A 19,687-nucleotide genomic window follows, 5' to 3' on the forward strand; every position below is an offset into this window, starting at 1 on the left:
CCTCCAAATTTTCTATTAGCCCAAACTTAGGAATTCTGCATCAGGGAGTTAACAGCAGAACAGACAACGTATGCTAGGTACTGCAAAAGAGAGAAAGAGAGACAGAAATTTATAAAATTTAAACCTTTTTTAACGATTTTTTTTAGCAAAGTTGTTGGAGAGCCCAGGCTTCAGCACAACCAATGCTACTGCACAAGCGTGCTGTGTTATTTAAAGACATTACTCTCTTATTCCTTTACACAAGACATTTTGTTGTATTTTCACACTACTGTTTCCCCAACTCTGAACAAGATTAATAATAAATAGGAAAACACACAAGAAACCACCCTGGTTTATTCTTTGATGTGCTATTGGTTTAACATTGCATCACAAGCTTCTACTAAAAAACTCACATCAGTAGTTACACTTGCAAGGAGAATTTTGTTTTTAAGCAGAGGAACGTACAGTGTTGTGGTTGCTTCAGGGGTTTTGTTTGTTTTTATTTTCTTCTTGGCAAACAGCCAATTCTTTTACTTCTTAGGACTAAAAATAAGCAAACAACAGGAGAAGAGGAGACAGGGGCATGGTGGGGAGAAGGTACCCCTTCCCACTATGGAAAGTCATCAACATCTGCCACATGAGAAATAATCTAAATAAGAATGTGGTTGAGCACAAGCCAGTGCCACAGTACAGGCCAGACTAGCCACCAGCTGGGCCCAGGGACACTGAGCATTTTGGGCAACAGAGGTTTTGTGCTTCACAGAGTCAGTGTTACAACTCCAGAAACATGAGCTACCTGAGCTTATGGGACACAGCACTTTGGGAGTCAATCACAGTCAGAATGCGCCCATAAGAAAAAAAAAGTCTGTATAAAGCATCAAAAGGTTCTTGGATTTACCATTGCAACCTCTGTCATTCAAGTGTGGAAGGCAGACCAGCATCTGTCAAATGACTGGCTGATGTTTAAGTGCCAGGATTAGCAGGAGCACCCACTCGGTGACATGTGCCCCACAGTGACACAGGCTATGGCACAAGCTAAAAGCAGAATAACAAACCTCTCTTTTCCTTGACATATGTACCCTGATTTCTTGGTGGAATTATATTCACTGAGTTAGAACACAGAAGAAAGTTGTTCTCTAGCAATGCTGCCTCATCAAGGTTGCTGCCAGAAACTTCCACCATCCCAGAAGCAGTAAAGACATCAGCCAATGATCTCTGGGTGCCTTCCCTCTTCCCTGAAAAGGAAAACACAAGCTCTCTCTCCTTTTCTTTCTATGCTGTATTACTTTCAAAGCATGGCTGCCCACTCATCTAGGGTTCCCACCCTGAGAGGGATGAGGAGCAGCACCCAGCTGCTGCAGCAGATCACCAGAGAGCACTGCACAGCTCACACCTCTGCTGGGACACACTGTTCTCTCGGGAATGGCAGAAAGCAGTGAGCTGCAATCAGTTGTTCTACCCGTGTCTGTTCTTTATCACTTTCAGTTAACTTCTTCAGGTTGGGCTCACGTGATTCTATATCCTTTGCTTCACTACAGATCTGAACATTTGGTTCAACAGCAGTTCACAGGGATTTTGTGACCTGCCCAGTGGCACACCCAACATCCCACTTGTGCGGCCACAGCACAGCCTCCCCCAGAGACTCTTTTCAGAAAGGTTTGACTCAAACTGACGACACTCAAACAGTGCCGAGGAGGTCTGCCCTGCCCTGCCCTGCCCTGCCCTGCCCCAAGACGCACCAGACCTCCCCACAGCCAGCAGTGAGTGACAGTGTTACTCTTCTGGTGGCCTAAATAGGTGGAAACCAAGCTGTTGAGAGTACTTTGCTAGGTAAGCAGTGGGACAGGGAGCCAGAATCCCATCAGATCGCTCTCACCTCATCAGCCACGGAATGGTGCCACATAGTCAGGAGACAAAAAAAATAGTTTTGCAGGCCCAGTGCAAAGTAATGGCAGCCCCAAACCAAGCAGGATTCATCTCCAAACTCCCTTCCAGAGCAATGGGGTTTAACACACGCTGGTTTGCAGGCTGCATTTAAGCTGGTGGGGCAGCTCGTGCTTTTCCAAGGCGCTAACATAGAATTAAAGACATTTTCAGAAGGAAACCAACCTGTCAAGATTTGCCAATAAAAGAAAATTGATTGAAGCCAGCAGCAGACAGTAAGAAAGACAGAAGAGCAGATAAATTCCCTCTAATAAGAGAAGCAACAGCCTTCAGCTTCCTAAAGCAGTAGGATGGTTCCACTGTGTCTCCTCCTTGCCAGCACCTCTGCGGGTCGCACCATGACCTAAATAGTGGTCAAGGCTGGACTATGGGCACACCATAGGCAGGCCATGTGTTGCCCTTTCCTCCTTTGCTTAAGACCCTCCCCAAAGGCATCACTGACCCAGGCAGCTCTGCTAACACATTCCAGGATTGTGGTTATGATCTCCATCACTGCAAGGAGCAAAACCATCCAGGATGCAAAGGAGGAAAAACTAATATGGACATGTCCATCTGGCAAGGCAAACTCACTCATAGATGTTCCCTTAAAGCAAAACACTCTGAAGATTCCCAAGCTACAAGGCAGAAGAGATGCTGTAGGAAGGGAAGCAAAGCTGCCAAAGGGATTCAACAAGTATTTTTGCAAGCCATTCAGGAAAAAAACAGGAGAGAAGGAAGGTAAAGAACAATGTCACAAGGTTAGTTATGCACAATAAAACCTTCATGTAAGACAGGATTATTTCTTACTATTACTAATTTTCATCTCCATAATCAATACTAACACTCAAATACCATGGTGATGGGCAGGTGCATCTACCTGGCCATGGCAGCTATAGCAGCAGCAGCTGCTCTCCTGAGTGCAGGGGCACTGGGAACAGCTCACTTCCCTGACAATCCCACAGCTGGACTGGTTTTCCTTCCACTCATCATGATGTCCATAGATTAAAAAAATAAAAGTTCATGATGTCCACTTCAACGTAAACTTTCATTAGGTGGTTTGAGGTTTGCTAGGAGACAAGCTACACTTGTAAGCTGGAATACCTGCCACCCCCGGTTCTCAGACAAACATGCACGGTAGAGACAGTAGGTTGAGCAGTCAGATAAAGCACTATTCTCCAAAATAAAATCTGTAGAACCAGTATTAGACTTTTAAAAGACTAAATCTGAAAGAGTTTTCCAGCAGGACTCTGAATAATAGCACATAGAAACAATTTTTCTTCCTTTTCCTCGACATCACTGGACAGAAAGCTTTGAGTATCCCCTGCTCTGGAAGCAGACAGGATCTGCCAAGCCACTGGTGACAACAGTTTCTCTACCTGCCTTTTTTTGTTTGCTCAGGTTTTGCACTGCATTAGCCTTGCTCATGCCAATCAGACAGCAGCTGGTTTTAAGCCACTGGTCTGATGTCTTCAGCTGTGCCACTGACAGCTACGACACACAAAACATTTCTTGGATGGCCATGTGTAGGGATACAAAAACCTCATTTACAACTTGGCATCTCAAGGAAGACAGGGTGGTTCAGCAGCAGGTGACAAATTAAAAGCTTCTTTTTCTGTGCATTTTCTTTGGAGCCACATTTTGAATACAGACCCACTAGCAAGGAGATAAAATCATTGGCAAGATACCTCTTTGTGAAAATACATGCTTGGTCTTTGGGTGAATTCCTGGTGCATGCCAGAGGGCCCTACCAGCAGGAGATCCGCCTGCGCGCTGCTAACAGTGCCACCACTGCAGCAGCAGCAGCCAGCCAGTCGCAGGGAGTTTGTCCCTAGGTCTCTGGAGCAGCAGCTCCCACTGCGGAGGGGGTGGCCGGCTGTGCTGCCTGGCAGCTCCGCAGGCAGACCTCCGTGGGCAGGGCTCTGCAGCTCCCTGCTCCGCAGCACCCCTGTGTGCTGGAAACCACTCACACCACGGCTCTGCCAACCGTCTCTCTGGAGTGGTTGTTTTTTTTTTCAGACCCTCACCATTAATTTCGGGTTTATTACTGAATTTACTGATATGGAGAGGAATAAAATCAGAAACTCTTCTGCTACTGTTTATTTAAGACCAAAAATAGCAACCAAAACAAACCAGATTGGAGCTTTAAAACAAATCTCACTTATCTGTTATCGAGTGGGAAATAAATTAGGAAAGAAAACACCCTTGAAATGAAGGGAATCAAATCAGTGGACTCATACACCGACGAGACTCAGTACAAGACCCAAAGACAAGCACTCACAGTTTCGTTTTTAAATGGCTGATAATATATTGCACCATACTCCTAAAGGATGCTCAGGATTAGGCTGAAAGTCCTCCTTCATCTTTAAAAAGAATCATCTCACAGGGTAACAACTTTCTCATCCGCAGCTGCCTACTACATTCCCCACAAAGTATCACTGACAAGCACACCATTTTTGCCATAGAAATCTAGCATAAACATAAATAAGGTGCGATGCACCAACAGCCCTCCTTCTATACTCCATCCTGGTATGTTCAATACTCTGCCACATCCCACATGCCCTCTGGGGGAACAGTCTGGTCAGTAAAAGCAAAGAAATGATGAAGGGCAAGGCATGACATTTTCCTAGAAATAAAGGAGGCCACGAGCAAATCACCCAACTGAAATGTATCCACAGAATTCAGCAATAGAATAATACACAGACTTGGCATTGCTATGTAATCCAATGTATCTTTACTCATGTGGGTAATCTAATGAAGCAAGAGAAATTTAGGTAAGAGCTTGGATAAGAAAGCAAAGCTACATTTCCCTATCAAGCTAAACAGCCAGAAGGCTGCTGCTTTTCTTTTTGGAGCAAAAGACCGGCTTCTGCATTAGAAAAACTTCCTTGCGTTTTGCAACCATGTGTTTAGTCTGGGAAAAGACACTACCTACTCCTCTAGACCTTTTGTGTACAAGTAAACATGCATCACCTATTATATGTATGTGCATGCAGTCATGTAAGAGGTGTTGAAAGCCTACTTTTCCCAGTTACACCCCCGACATGCTCTTCCCTCCAAAACCCTCAACAATTAGGAGGCCTCAAAGGTCAAGTTCTGATACTGGCATGGTCATGAAGTACTTGAAACTTTCAGAATGAATGACTGCTATCATGGTTGTTCTCAAATTTCTCTGAATTAAACAGAAACAACTATAAACCACAACAAATACCTACTCCAGACAAGGAAGCACTGTCATTGTCTATTAAGAGCAGAAAAGCTGCTTTCTTTAGGTCTTTTACATTTCTAGTGCTTTCTTTTCTGCTTAGGTTTAATCATACCCCTTTCCATAGAGCTAGAGCCACTTTTCAGACCTACACTTTCAGTCCTTAAACTAAAATTTAAAAATAGATGCAGTTCCAGGTAAGTAAACTTTTGTGCCAACACTCTGCAACTAATAGTCAGGCACCCTCCATTACTCAATTGCCAGCAACAGATTTCCTCCTTTGCCTATTATATTCCTATCTTTCTCTGTTTAGCATTTTTTCTTCTCCAAATACTAAGTTCATCCTTCTAGCATGTGTTTTTTCTACCTCCTTTTAGTTTTCCAATTTTGGGGACAGGCAACTGAAAGGCTGTCAGTTTTGCTCATGTAAATCTGTACCTGCTTATGCTAACAGATGTTAAACACAACCCAGATCTCATGGGTTTCCTGCAGTGCCATCGGGGATCTCCCACAGCACTGCTGCATCCTCTGCACCTTGAACCTTCCCAGTGCTCTCCTAGAAATCCCCTCAGCAGTGATCTCATAGTCAGCACAAGAAGCAGATGTCTGTGCAGCGCTGGATGCCAAGTGGCTATTCCCATCAAATCTCTTTGTTTCTCTTGCTCGTTCAATTGCAATGTAAGAAATGAGAGTAAAATCCCAATCCCAACAGGTCAGTAAGAAACAGTACCAACAAAACAAGACAGGGGTTTTACCCCATGGCTGATACAAGCCTAGGGCTACTCACAGTCCTTCATCATCACCAGGAATCTTGATTAACACTATTTAAACACCCAACTCAGCTCCAATTAGTGTCAAGAGAGAAAAACTGCACTCACTCTCCAAACTGCAGAAGTGAGTCCTAGATGCTCACCCAGTGAAGGACTTATCTCTGCATTGCACCAAGCATCCTCTTTTCAAATGACATGGCAAGTCTGTCTTTATAACACTAATCTCCATTACTTCTGAATACACCACAATATAAAGCAAGTCCTGGCAATCACCAGGCAGAGGCTTGGCTAACCTGCCTCAATGGTGACCTAGAAAAACCTCATCTCAGCCAGGGGAGGGTCAGAAGGAAATGAGCAGAGCTGCTAATTTAAGTACCAGTGCTGCTGGAGGTTGCCTGGAGCCTCACCCCCATCCCTAAATTACCTGTAGGCAAATGCTAGGTAAACCGAGTAACAGCTTTTGTGAGTCCAATCGATTGAGCGGTTAAACTTGTACAGTCAGCAGACAACCAAGGGAGGCATATATTTTAATGGTAGATGTGGAAACAAAGGAATTTTTATTAGCCTTGGGATTGGAGGGGGTAAAAATACTGGTTTAGAATTTTCCCAGGATATGCATATTAAGAACTTGTCTTTTTGCCCTCTGTGTAATTTTTTTTAATATTTGGAAAGCAGAATTAGGCCACATTTGACCAAACCTCCTGAGCCTAGCAGGAGCCAACAGAGACTGGAGCAGCACAGCGACTTGTTAACTCTTGTACTTTTAGTCATAACGGGATTTCACTAGCGAGCAACGCGTTTTCTGTAGCTCTGTCAGAGGCTTTAACAAACCATTTCTCCACAAGCAGGGACCTTTCCCTCCACTTCACTTTAAAACCCAAGCACATTGTTTACTTTCTCTAATATGAGCTGGAAATAACTTCTGCGTAAAGAAACTCCAACTGTTACACATCTGAAGCAGCCTTCATTATCAGTACCAGAGTCAAGGAGAACATGACTGCAAGTGATGCTACAAAGAGAACCAAGATCAACCCCGCTAGAAATCGCCCAGGAGAACACGCAGGTAGGGTGGGTTTAAATGAGACCATGACTGAGATTATTTCACACCCAGCAAACCCAAGTGAGCCCTTCAGGTCTCCTGAGTGGCCTTTATCCAGCAAAGGAAACACTCCTCTGCCACAAAGGCTGACTTACATTTGTGCTTGCCACTCCGCTGTGGTAGCAATAAGTCCTTTACTGTTTGTTCAGTCTTGAAAGTCCTGTAAAGCGTTCACCTGTCACACTGCACAAACTGAGCCCTTTGAAATGAAAATCTGAAAGTAAACGTGTTAGTCAATGGCTGCTGCTGCAACAAGCCTGCCTGACACCAGCCTGAGCCTTCAGGCAGGTAATTCACTTCAACACGAGACTGGCAAACAACAGTATGTTTTATTTAATTAGGATGAACAGAAGAGATAAACCTCACAGCAGGGCAGGTAATGACAACATTTCAAAAATAATTCATGCCCAGGTAACAAAAGGGCAAATTTCAATTACATAAAAAGCTAAAAAGTTGACTTAATATATCCAAGGGGGAAAAGGGGGGAAAAAATAATAATTGTACTGCATATGATTAACAAGTGGCATTTACAAGCTCTGCAAATTGGTCTTTCCGTTGCCTAATCTGTGGCCAGAAAGGAAATGGTTTTCTTTTTGAAGCAAATGCAAACAATATCATGAAGCTACTTATCACTAGATTCAGATGGGTACTGCAGTGCTATCCAAAGTAAGTCATAGAGTGGAAAGCTAATGCCATACACCAATTCACTGTACCGCAACGAGATTTGTGAGCCCGTTCCAAGCAGCATCACCCAATTTCCAACCCCATCGGGTCCCTTTGTTTGCATTTTAGAAAACAAACCATTGCAAGAGGTCAAAGCTCGAGTCTTCTGCAGCTGGAAGTGTCACAAGAGACCATTTAGTCTCTGCACATCCTTCTACTCCCTAGAATAAAGTGACTCTGATAAGCCACCATAATTCGTTGCTGCACACACATATATATAGGTGTTGTCAAGAAGATGTAGTACATAAAATTCATATCACCTTATCTGTCTACGAGAACAAGGAACCAGCTTCTCTGCTTTTATTAATGGGCATCAGGAAAGAAAATGCACAAGGATTTACTTCTGGGTTCTAAAAGTATGCTGAATAAATGCATGTGCTACAGAGAGCTGGGAGCTGGTCCTCACTTGGCTCCAGATCCCATCTGCACCCTCTGAGTCCACATCCACCAACGCGCACACCAGAACCAGGCCCTCCCCTCCACCATCATTTGTCAGTCAGGATTTAGCAGGAGTCCATAATAGGTTTTATATTATTAGTATTTCATTACTCCAACACATTTGCTAGGATACAAGGGAACATAATAGCCATCCTTTTTCAGAAGCATTTAAGGAGAATACTGATGGAACGATGAGGGGTTGATTTTTTATAAGGCAGTTCAATTATTGTGGGTAATTAATAATCTTTTGTTTAAGAGAATACTGTAATACACGAAGAAATGTAGAGATTGCAGGCTAACACATGAGACCAAGAGATTTCTTTTTTTTAAATAAAAATATGGTTTGCATTTCTCAAATGTTGTAGTCAACTAAAATTGACTTCACAAATAGAAACTGGGAGGAAAGATATAAATTAACTAGTTTATCAACAATAACCCATTAAACAATTACGAGGGCATTTGTCAAAACAGAAGTAAATATTAATTCCACAGTATGAGAAGTATCATCACCCACAGAGCCACCAGGTAAAGCAGACTTCTGAAAACATTTAGTGTGAAACCTCATCTCTAGGTAGTATAAAACCTGATCTCTGGGTGCCACCCCAAGCACTTGGCTTAGCTAATTTAGCCAGGCTGAAACCACTTACCCAGGTTTAACCCTAAAGTTAATTTTGCACCAAACAACAGATAAAACCAAGCCAAAGCCCCATCTATAAGACAATTTGTATTTACACAAGCTTAACGCATCTACAAAACATCATTTTTATATCCAATTCAGAGGATGGCATGAACATCTGCTTTCACTTCAAGACATTAATTTTCAATTATTGAAGGAAAACAAAATAAATCCTGACAAATTACTGGTAACTGTGGAATCTTTTGTTACTCTGTTAGTTTATAATAGTAATTTAGAAATCCTACAATTAACATCCTAACAAGAGCTCTCTGATTATTTTTTTGCATGTGTCATCTGAAGCAATTCAGCAGTGAATGATGTTCTTTAACTTGCACTGATTGTACACCAGTATTTTTGAAGAAGAAAAAATAGGAAGCATTCTCTGAGAGCTTCTGCCATTGCATGGTAGCTGATTTTCATCAATGGCTTTACACATAGCGTCACCAGAAGATGAGATTTCCATTCTCTTCCCGTTTGTATTTAAACCTTTGGCATTACCTTTCCCACTCTTTTTGATTTTGACCACGTTTATTCATTATATTCACTGAGACCAATGGGAACAGGCCACAATTAAAAGGTGTTTGCACACAGGCAGGAGTTTCAATCAGTAAAACCAGTTAAATACCACCCAGATCCCGTCCAGGAGAGCATACCGGAGGGAGAGAAAGGCAGGAAAATGGGACTTGTGGAGTTCAGGGGAGAACGCTGCTAGGCTTGGAGCAAAATACACAGGCAAAAATTAAAAACTGCAGGCTAATCCCTGAAGGCAGTGCTCGGTATACTGCATGGATTCAAATGCTCTCAGGGCACCAGCCCAACAATGAAACACCAACATCTCCAATTATTCCTAATCCCCCAAAAGCTACACTTGATAAAGAACAATCAAGAGTGTAATCTTATTTGATATGAGTTTTATCAATTTTAGCTGCTGCTTTCACTGTATCAATAAAATTCCACCGAAACTTGAATGAACTGTAAAATTAAAGGATAATCGCACAAGTCTCTTGTATTTGGCAATTATGATTATACTTGTCAAAATTTAATTTGTAGAATGTACTGTTCCAGCACCTTCAGGTTCTTCTCTATCAACTGGGAAAAAAAGGAAAATTATATCTTTAAGACAAGTATGAAAGACGTTGTTACTTCCACAGTCAACTCTGTAACTGAGCTCCGACATTGTATAATTGACTTTGCAAGCAGAACAACAGCAATATAACAAAGAAAATGTCAGTGTTTTCACAGCGCTAATCTATAGCACTAGGAGGGCCTCCTGCTGTCAGCCAGAGCTGACAATACAATAGCTTTCAAAGGGATATTACCATCACGCTTTTATTCTTGACATCAATCAAGACAAAGAGAATCCTTTTCACAAGATATTCAAAATCAAACCTTTGTATGAGCAGATAGGTAAAACAGCATTCCTTTAAAGAAGATCATTCATAGCAATCAACTAATTGGAACTCAGCAAATGGTTGAAGTATTTTTATTTACTTTGCAGATAAGGAAGTAGTGAGCATCCTCCCTTTTCTCTTCTTGACTGACACAAATGAGGCAGGTAGGGTGTGAATCAAAAGTTTCTATCAGCATTTTTTTGCCATCTGAATGCAAACAAATATGACAGCAATTCTGCAACTTCAAGTAGGATAACAAATCTAGACTTAATTAGTGCGTTCTTTTGCAAAATAGTTTGATTACTGACTAGCACATCTGTGCACAAAATATCCTTGCAAGCTGACAGCAATTTGCAGCACTGTCAAATTCAGCAACCAAAGTGCATTTGATGCTTAAAACCTTGTGCCAGCGCCAGCCTAGTCCTCACAAACTGCACTCGAGTAATTCCTCAATTGCAATTACACGGAACTGGAAACCTATAAGTTACTGTTACCAGCATCTCAACACTGCAATATTTCCACAGGCCCCAAGTTGCAGAATGAGAAGCTCCAGTTTAATCAACAGGAATGATGAATGCATGCCTTCCTCAGCCCACACAGCTCACTGGGTGCCAGCCACTCCCCAGAGCTGGCAGCACAGAATAAACTTTTAAGGACACTGGCATTGACATCACTCCCCATCACTTTTAACAAAGAACAGACAAAGCATTTTGATGTTACCAACTGTATTATGGTTCTGGGACTCAGGACCACGCGGTTTTAATGACCCTGAGGAAGACACAACACTTCCTTACACACAGCTGAAAAAACCTTTGGCAGATGAGGTTACTGGCTGCAGGGCAAAAGAAAGATCAGTGCCGAGGAAAATTACTTCTATGGGCTTCATCTGTGATGTGAAGTAATGCTTCAGAACAGACCAGTGTTTTACTCCATCACTGCTACCACCACAGCATCACCAAAGCATCTATTCTATAACCCAACAAAGACTCAACTTCTACTTTTACTCCATCCTCATTGGTATGGAACAAGCCTTCTTTAAGCCAAGTAGAACTTTGTCCTAAACCTCCAGCTATGAGGTTAATATCTACAAGTTTGCACAAACTAATGGTCAAAACGAATCAGCATATTGTTTGGCAAATCATAAATCCCATGTCAGGAGAAAGTCCATGGCTACTGCTAGAGTTACAGCTGCAGGAACTACTGCAAGATTTTGCCAAGCTGAACCTGAGACCTTGTAACACAGCACAGGGACCACACAACCTACAGCTCTGCTGGCATTCAATTTTGGTTTGAATCATTTGATTTTAAATACCGTGCACTTAGGAGTTGTCAACATTTTATACTTCTGTCAAAGTCAGTCACTTCTTTAGAGTCAGAACTGCTCCCAGTTATATGTGCAGGCAACTTGCCTTTTGCATCCAGGCACACACCATCTCTATCTTAGTACGTAATCTTTCTGAATGAAAAAGGATGCACAAATCTCAGCAGTGGTTAATAAACAGCAAAACTGCTATATAAAGTGAAATAAATATACAGAAAATAAAAAAATGGTAAAATATTTTAAGTCCTAAACGTTACATATTTGTCCACATAATTTATGCTTGTTTTCTCCTCAGTTGAATTGGGAAACCTGTGACCTCAGAGTGCCTTTATTTATTACATCTCAATTATTTCCATGGAAACGTGTACTGTGGCAATCTACTGGGTTGCCAGCTCCCTAGACCACAAAATGTGTATGATGGACTTTTTAAAAGCAGACAGTATGGATGAATATAAAGAAAGGAAGAAATTCTTTATCCTGCATACACCTATGAGTTGCCTCCTATTATCCAAAATTTCACCCAGATTCAGCTCACTCCTTGGACTCCCTGTTAATCAGCTCATGCTAAGACCTGTAATTTACAGCCAGTTTATACTGAAGCAGAAAACACATGGGTTTGTGCCTAGAGGCTATAGAAATATTTGGAATCTTTAAAAACTGGGCTTCACCCAGGTCACTGTAGCAAAGACCTTCTAGATATTTCTACATTGCAGGGATAATGGTTCTTACCTTCTTGCCAGTAAGTTACCTGCTTCAATTTGTAAAAATGTTGTGGTAAATACTGATCAATTCTGTATTAGAATTCGGTCAAAAATTCATTATAAAGTATCAATCCCTTGTGAGCCTAAGAAGTAATGAGGTAGAGAACAAATGACCAATAAATGGTAACTAACATTATTATGGCACAAGATGCCAATGTTTACTAACAGCTTCTAGAGCAAACACATTTTTTCAAGGGCTTAGCACTACTTTCTGAATGTTAAATGTGACACTTAAGCATAGAAAATATTTTAAAACTCCAGTGGCCTGACCACTAAATGTGATCCCCTCATCCAAAGGAAGTTAAGGAAGTTATGACCCGAGGCCTGCACCACGGTTCTCAAACGGTGATTCTTTTAGTTTCAGACAACGTATTTCAGAGCATCCCCCAGAAATAGCTCTAGCTCTGCCCTTCTGCCCGTGGACTACAACGTTCATCTACCGATTACTAAGTAGCTCCTTCAGCAGAGATGGTCCGGGATTGTGGAGGGTCACACTACCATGCTACAGAACCTGCCCCACAGCACAATGCTAAAAAGTACCATTAGTCTGGGGGTGGAGGGGTGGGAAATGATTAAGGATTTTGTATAAAGCTGAAGGGCTGACTTTACAAAAACTTCATAAACATTTGAAGCACGTAGGAACCACACGTTAAACAGTGGATATTTCACAAATAATATAAAACGTCCCTGGATGAGGTTTGGATTCGTTCTTTAGCTGGACTATTAACTGCATCCTAATTTTGTCTACATACAAGTTATTTACACTTTAGACTTTGCTTCATCTTTTGGGCATCCTAAGTTATGATCCTTTTGTGCTCCTACAACAAAGCCCCCGGACCACTGAGTTTGTGACTTCTGCTTTGTTCAGAGGACAATAAAACCTTACCCAGCAGCAACTAACCTCCTCGTGGTTGGGAGCGAAAGGCTTGGGAAATCACGCCTTCCTCTCTCTCACCCATTCACTTAAAAGTCAAAAAGCTGGCAGGGCGTACAGTACAGCGCGGGACTAGCCCCGGCCCTCCCTTTACGTTTCCCCAGTAGCTGTTTCCTTAGGGAGACAAACAGGAGGTATCAAACACCCCTTTGCTGTGGATGGTGAAGAATACATGAAGTGCAATACTTAACCTTTATTAAAGCAGCTCTTACTAGATTTGGTCATTGTTTCTTCAAGCCCAAGCAAGTTTCAAGCCCTGTCTATCAAATTTGGTTTAATTCTGCCCTTCTTTCACCGTCCTGGCGCGCATTGGACAGCGGGAGGCAGCAGCCGCCGCTCCTATTCCCAATCATAAAGGAACGTTAATTTGAAACTAAGCGGCCAAAGCTTGGGTGTGCTCCGTTCCTCCCTTCCCCAGCCCGCTGATGCGCCACCGCACCCGAGCATCACCGCCAAAGTTTCCTCCCTCCCCGCTTCAACGATGCTATCGGCTCCTTTCATCAATTATCGCGACACGTGTCGCCAGAGAGTCTCGACCGGCACCGCAGTACCCACGCACGCACCCTCCCCCCGGAACGGACGGCAGACGAGCTCCCCACGCGAGAACTCGTCGTTCGTTCAGGGTGGGGCGGGGGGCCGCCGCCGCCGCCACCACCACCACCACGGGCCCATACCGGGGGGGGGATTTGCAATCCCCGCCAAACCGGGACCCGGCCCTGATTGGCCGCGTCGCGGCGGCGGAGGCGGCTGCCCGGGGCCGGGCGGCGGCGTGGGCCGGCGGAGGATGCCTTACCTTTCACCGAACGGGGTTTGGCTTGCTTCCTCCTGGACATGTCCGGGCGCTGGGGCTCGTCCTCCTCTTCTTCCTCTCGTTCCTGCCTTCCCTTCCTTTCTCTCTCGCACCCCCACACCCCCCTCCAAACTTTGCGAGGCGAAGCGGCAGCAGCAGCAGCGGGATCGATTATTTGATTTTCTCACTCTTTTGCCTGTTGCAATGCGGCAAGTTCAACTCCTCTTTACCCCCCCCTCTGGCACCTTCCCCCGAGGGAAAATTTAAAAAAAAAAAAAAAAAAAATCGCAGGCGCAACAGTTGCAGGATTTTTTTTCTTTGTTGTTTTCTTTTGTTTGTTTGTTTGCTTGCTTGATTTTTTTTTCCTTCTTTCCCCCTCCCCCCTTCCTTAGATGTGCAAATACTACCGAGCAGGGCGAGCTCCCACCCGCTTTTTTGTTCTCTGTAAAGTTTGCAGCGCCCTGCGGCTCTCGGTCGGCCTCGCACTTTCGGAATAATAATAAAAAAGAAAGGGAAGGGGGGTCGGGGGGGCGTTTAAAAAAAAAAAAGTAAGATTTAAAAAAAAAAAAAGAGAAAAAAAAATACAACCAGCAGCAGAGCCCTGCGGTCGCTGGGTCTGGGTGGGCGATGGAGCGCGGGGAGACTTCAGCGTCTAACCCCACGCCGAGCACCGGCAAACCGGGGCGCTCCGGGGGTGCGACCTTGTTGCGATTTTCCTAAATCCTCCCCCGGCCGCGCTCGGCCCCCTCCCTCTCTCCCTCCCTCCCTCCCTCTCTACCCACTCGCCCCCGGCTGCCTCTGCCTGTCTCGCCCCCGCGGCTGGCCGGGGAGGGCGACGAGTCCCGTTTTATGCTGGCCGCGGGGGCCGAGGGGCGGCCGCCCGGTGCCCCCGGCACGGCGCGGCCGGCCGTGTGTGGCGCGGAGCTGGGCAGGCGGGCGGGTGAGCTACCCGCGGCCGGCCGCGTTCGCCGCCGCCTTCCCCTTCACGCACGCACTTCGCGGAACAAGGTAAGTGCTTCTTTGCATCGATGTCGGGGCCGCTAGCTGCCTCCATGGGTTAGTCGCTGGAAGGTGGCACCGCTCCTGCCTTCATTGCTGCCGCTGATGCCGCTGATGCCCTGGGTTTTTATTTTCTTTAGCTCTCGCCAGCCTCCCTCTCTTTTCTTTGTCCTGGCTCCTTTTCCTCCTCCTGATCTTGCTGCTGGGGCTGCAGTGCAGACACACATAATAAAGCCAGGCTTGGCTGGAAATGTAGCTGAGTCCCAGCAGGAGGATGTGAGGAGTGGAGTCCCGGCGGGGGAGCGCTCTGATCCCGTAGGGAGCCCCGCGCAGCCTGCGCCGATCAGACGGAGAGAGAGCCAACAGCACCGAGCCATGGACGGCCCGGGAAATACAGCGGCCGCCCGTAAAACGCGGACCGCCGCCGCGGACCGGACTCACCGCCGCCGCGCGGAAGAGCGCGGAGCGGCGCGGAACTGCCCTCCCCCCCCCTTTTCCTCACAAATCTCCCCTTCTTCCCCCTCCCCCTCGCCCCCCCCTCCCGTATGGCGGCGGCTCCGCGGCCGGTCCCGCGGCGCGCTCCCCGCGGAGCCGGGTCGAGTGGAGGTGCTTTTGATCGGCATCGGTGGTGGGGGGAGGTGGTGAAATCTCTCCCGAATGCGAACGGCTCGGCGGTCGTGGAAAAGTTGTGGTGGTTCCAAACGCACCCCACCCTCGCCGCTCTGCTGCTGCTGAGGAGCTGCTGGGAAGGTTTGTTTACTTTGCTTTTCCCAACGTGTTAGATTTAACAGGAGCTGGAGTCGCCCGCGCCTCTGCTGGGGAGGCTTCTGGAAAAATCCTAAGTGATTTAAAGTTGTTACTCCACGGAGCGCTCAGTGCCAAGTTACGAATGCAGTGGTGCAAAAGAAACGCTCCGTGAGTTTCTTCTCTCATCTAAACAGGATTTGTTGGTTCCACAGCCGCTCCGCTGCCATCTAGAACCAGGCACTGCTAAACACTTCAGCTAACTTGTCTCCAAGTATCCTCTGCCCTACAAACGATGGGGCCATGCCATCATGACAGCCTGGGCAATTGTACATCCAGACATCAAACGAAGGTGTTTGGAATGGAAGGAACATGGGTTGGGTGGTTTTAAGCTCCTGTGAAAACATCCCCTAGAAGTGGACACCCAGACCAGCCCCAGGCAGCAGGAAGGGTGCCGTGCCTGAGAGAAGGCAGAGGGCTGCCGGTGCTGTGTGAAGGCACTACTTTCCTGATCATGGTCTTCATGTGGAAAACATTCCCCTCTTTCCTATTTTGCTCCCTGGCACCAAAAGAACCCCAAACAATTCAGGAATAAGTTTGTCTTTTGATCAAGTGAATTCGTTATGGAACCGTACAGGTTCTTAACACAGCATTGCACTTGAATAAATGTTTAGTGGTAATTTTCTGATTTGTTAAGGTCTGGTAGAAATTATTTTGTTTCTTAATGTCATACTAAAGGTTTACAGTTCCCTCCTACTGTATGACACCCAATTATCACCATAGACTGGACACACAGTAAAAAAATGTTTCCTGTAACACTCCTATAAGCAGGATATACTTCCTCTGCACCACTGCTCCAAGGATCAAACTGGGGGTTCAGAAAGGCTAATCCAGGATAAGGATGAATTGCTAGAGCCCCACAGCCCCAGTTCTGACCCCAAAAAAGAATGAAAATAACTTATGGAGATTCACTATTACAAAAGATAACGTGATGCCTGTTTCTGTAAACAAAAAAGCGGGATTGACAAGAAAAAAAAAATGATACTGATACACTGAAAAACACAGCCAGGATCATGGTGAATTTGGCCAGCATGACCCCAGATTCATACCCATTCAGCATCAGAATTTGATCAGGAACTTAATTTCTTCTGTATCCTTGTCTTATTGGAGAGGCTTAATCCCCAGGCTATCAAATTGTTTCTGTTCTCTCACTGGCCCAATGAATATTTAATTATTCTTACAAAGCAGAACAGCTTCAGCAGGACAGATTCTCATCCCGGAATGTGCCAGTGGTTGGGCACTCTCAGAGGAGTTCAGAGACCCAAATTCAAATCCCCATGCAATCAAGCAAAGAGGGGATTTCAATCTTAGTTTTACACATTCCACCTGACAAGTAATTCCCAAGCCCCACTGCCACCCCAAACACTTTTTTCCATCCATCTCTCTGCCCCTACTTAGTCTATACTTTTTTAAATGCCTCGATTAAAATGAACTATTTATACAAGTTCTCCTTTTTTCAATTAATTAAGAAATATATAAATTTTAATTTTAAATGTTTTGGATTTTTTTACCTTTTCTTTTGCAGAGAAAAAGGGGGAAAGCTTATTTGCGAAACCCTACCTTGTTGGGAGCAGCTGCTGGTAAGGTGAAGAGCCCTGGTCTGCACATCTTGAACTCCTCCCATGAAAATGGTTCAAGTTCAACCTCCTGCCTGTTGTCAAAGCACCCTTGAAACCACTGCTTTCCATACTGGCATCTGTTGAAAGATACCAAGTTTATAGCTAAAGAAAGTAGGAGGGCAGGTTTGACATTAAAAAAATGAAACACATACATAAATATGTCTTTAAATGTAAGCACACATATATATAATTATTAATTCATCCTTCTCTATTATCTTCAAACCCAGCAATACACAGATTTACTCCAGGCCCTGTTCTGTAAGTGCATTTCTGTTCCACAGAGTTTTATCACATGTGCCTAAATGCTTTGCTGCTCTATTGTCACAACACCTCATTTGTGTATGTCCTCCAAATATATGTACAGAAAGTTTTTGTGTGTTTCCCTGAGTCTCCGGTCCTGCAGCCAGTCTTGAGCAAAGAAAGCCCTGTAGCCCTGGGAGTCCCCGAGAGAAATGCAGAGTTCACTCATCCAGGCTTCCTCCTCAGTGCCAGAACTTAAACTCACATTGTCATTAAAATAGATACATTCCAAGAGTGCTAATAGAAGACTTCACAGGCTTTATTAAAATATTTAAGGCAACTGACACCAGCCTCTGTGCTAATTTAATAAAAATATATTTAATAATTTAATTTAATTATGGTAGTTTAAGAATGCAATGAAAGTACATTTTGATTCTATTATCAATCTTTTTTCCTTGCAGATGCTTTCCTTTTTTTGTTCTGAGGGATTTCAATAAATGTGCAAAGCTGAGAATGTCGAAGTGCAGAGCTGTTCTCTATGGGAGAGGACCAAGAGCCCTCTTGCAGCTTGTCTGCCTCCCATCGGGTCGCTAGGGCAATTTGGATGCCAGATTCTCTGCTTGGAACCCCTTTTGGGGGTGTCACTGTCCTATATTATAAGGAACACAGCTCTTATACTATAGACAACCCAGCTGGTGGTGCTGAGAGGGAACCAATACTGAGATGCAGTGCAGACCCCTGAGCTCAGCATGGCCTGTCTGAAGATAGGATTTGCTGAGGAGGTAACTGACAGCTTCACAGCATCCACCACCTCCTCCATCAAACTTCCCATGAGGCTGATATGGAAGTATCAAGCCCTGATACAAGAGGACATGCTGCGTCCTGCTTGTCCACTTACTGCCAAGCTCCTCAAAGACACCAGTGCTTGTGTGAATCTGCTCCCATTTCATGTAGGGGAAAACTGATACACACAATCACTTTTTCTGCCAGCTATCTTAAGGTGTTTGTTTCATTTTGCTATGCTCTTTCTGTACATGCACACTGAACATAAAGTGTGATGACATTATGAGGAAGATACCACCCACAGCAATATTAACAAGTTCTTTTCTCTTTGGAAAGCAGTTACACCATTCTCCTCTCTTGGGAAATTTTATCCATGTCAGGCAACGAGCATCCAGAATATTGGCACTTTGGCTTGAGTCCTCCCAAAACAATCATGTTTAGGGCAAAGACCTGGCATAGATGTCTCCTTAGGTAGTTCTGCTCTGGCAGTGTTAGAGGAAACTGATGGTTCAGCCTAGGAAATATGGACAGTATTTATAATGTATGGATTTATTGGCACTGAATACAGAGAGCAAAACCCTACATACTTACATATATAGACTTTTTTTTAAGGGTTTCAGAATCAGTGTGAAATTAGAAGTTACATAAGAATAGCACAGTTGTGCAAAGGCAAAAATAAAAACTCCATCAAAGTTGGGATGTTCAGCAAGGACTAAGGGAGGACCAAATGGAACAAGTCTGTTTCACGAAATCCAGCCTCAGTAAAGTTTTAAACTTTCAGAAGTCAAAAAGAGCAGTATCTTCAATACATAAAAGGATCAAATGAGAAGGCAGCACAAGGAAGATCACCTTAACTGTGAGGCAGCCAGTGACAGAAAACAGCCTTAAAGAATGTATCATATGCATATACCTAATTAGAGGATGCTGCATAATATGTAAGAGAAATGTGGCAATATGCTAATGTCCCAGAAAAGGCCACAGAGCATATCTGATTAGAGGTAAAGCTGATGAAACCTACAGATGGAAAGATCACACAAACCAGGAACTGACCTGTCTCGAGACCTGGTACCCACAGCACCTCTACCCTCACCAGCCCTTGGCACAGCAGAAACGGGTCTGGCTGAAGTTTGGCAGAGGTAGTGGTCTGGATTATTTCTTAAAAAGAGATAATGTTTCCAAAGCACACAGCACAATGCACTCATTCAGCAGAGAGTCAAATGTCACAGTGGATACAG

The 19,687-nt window shown here is 44.4% G+C and overlaps 1 protein-coding gene and 1 long non-coding RNA gene across 4 annotated transcripts in view; one reads left to right on the forward strand and one right to left on the reverse strand.

The window, feature by feature from the left end:
• The window catches only part of ZNF423 (zinc finger protein 423), a 233,952-nt gene extending 219,407 nt beyond the window's left edge, over positions 1 to 14,545 (reverse strand). For all 3 annotated transcript variants that reach the window (XM_064160340.1, XM_064160339.1, XM_064160342.1), the window contains exon 1: positions 14,011 to 14,545. In XM_064160340.1, the coding sequence (XP_064016410.1) occupies positions 14,011 to 14,050 (40 nt within the window). In that variant the 5' untranslated portion in view covers positions 14,051 to 14,545. The remainder of the gene's footprint in view (positions 1 to 14,010) is intronic.
• Positions 14,546 to 14,553: 8 nt separating this feature from the next.
• LOC135184505 (uncharacterized) lies at positions 14,554 to 17,799 on the forward strand. The gene is made up of 2 exons (XR_010306063.1): positions 14,554 to 15,756; positions 17,336 to 17,799. It is a non-coding gene; the product is annotated as an uncharacterized LOC135184505 (long non-coding RNA).
• Positions 17,800 to 19,687: the final 1,888 nt, after the last annotated feature.

The sequence above is a fragment of the Pogoniulus pusillus genome, chromosome 20 (genome assembly GCF_015220805.1).
Source record: "Pogoniulus pusillus isolate bPogPus1 chromosome 20, bPogPus1.pri, whole genome shotgun sequence".
Taxonomy (NCBI): domain Eukaryota; kingdom Metazoa; phylum Chordata; class Aves; order Piciformes; family Lybiidae; genus Pogoniulus; species Pogoniulus pusillus.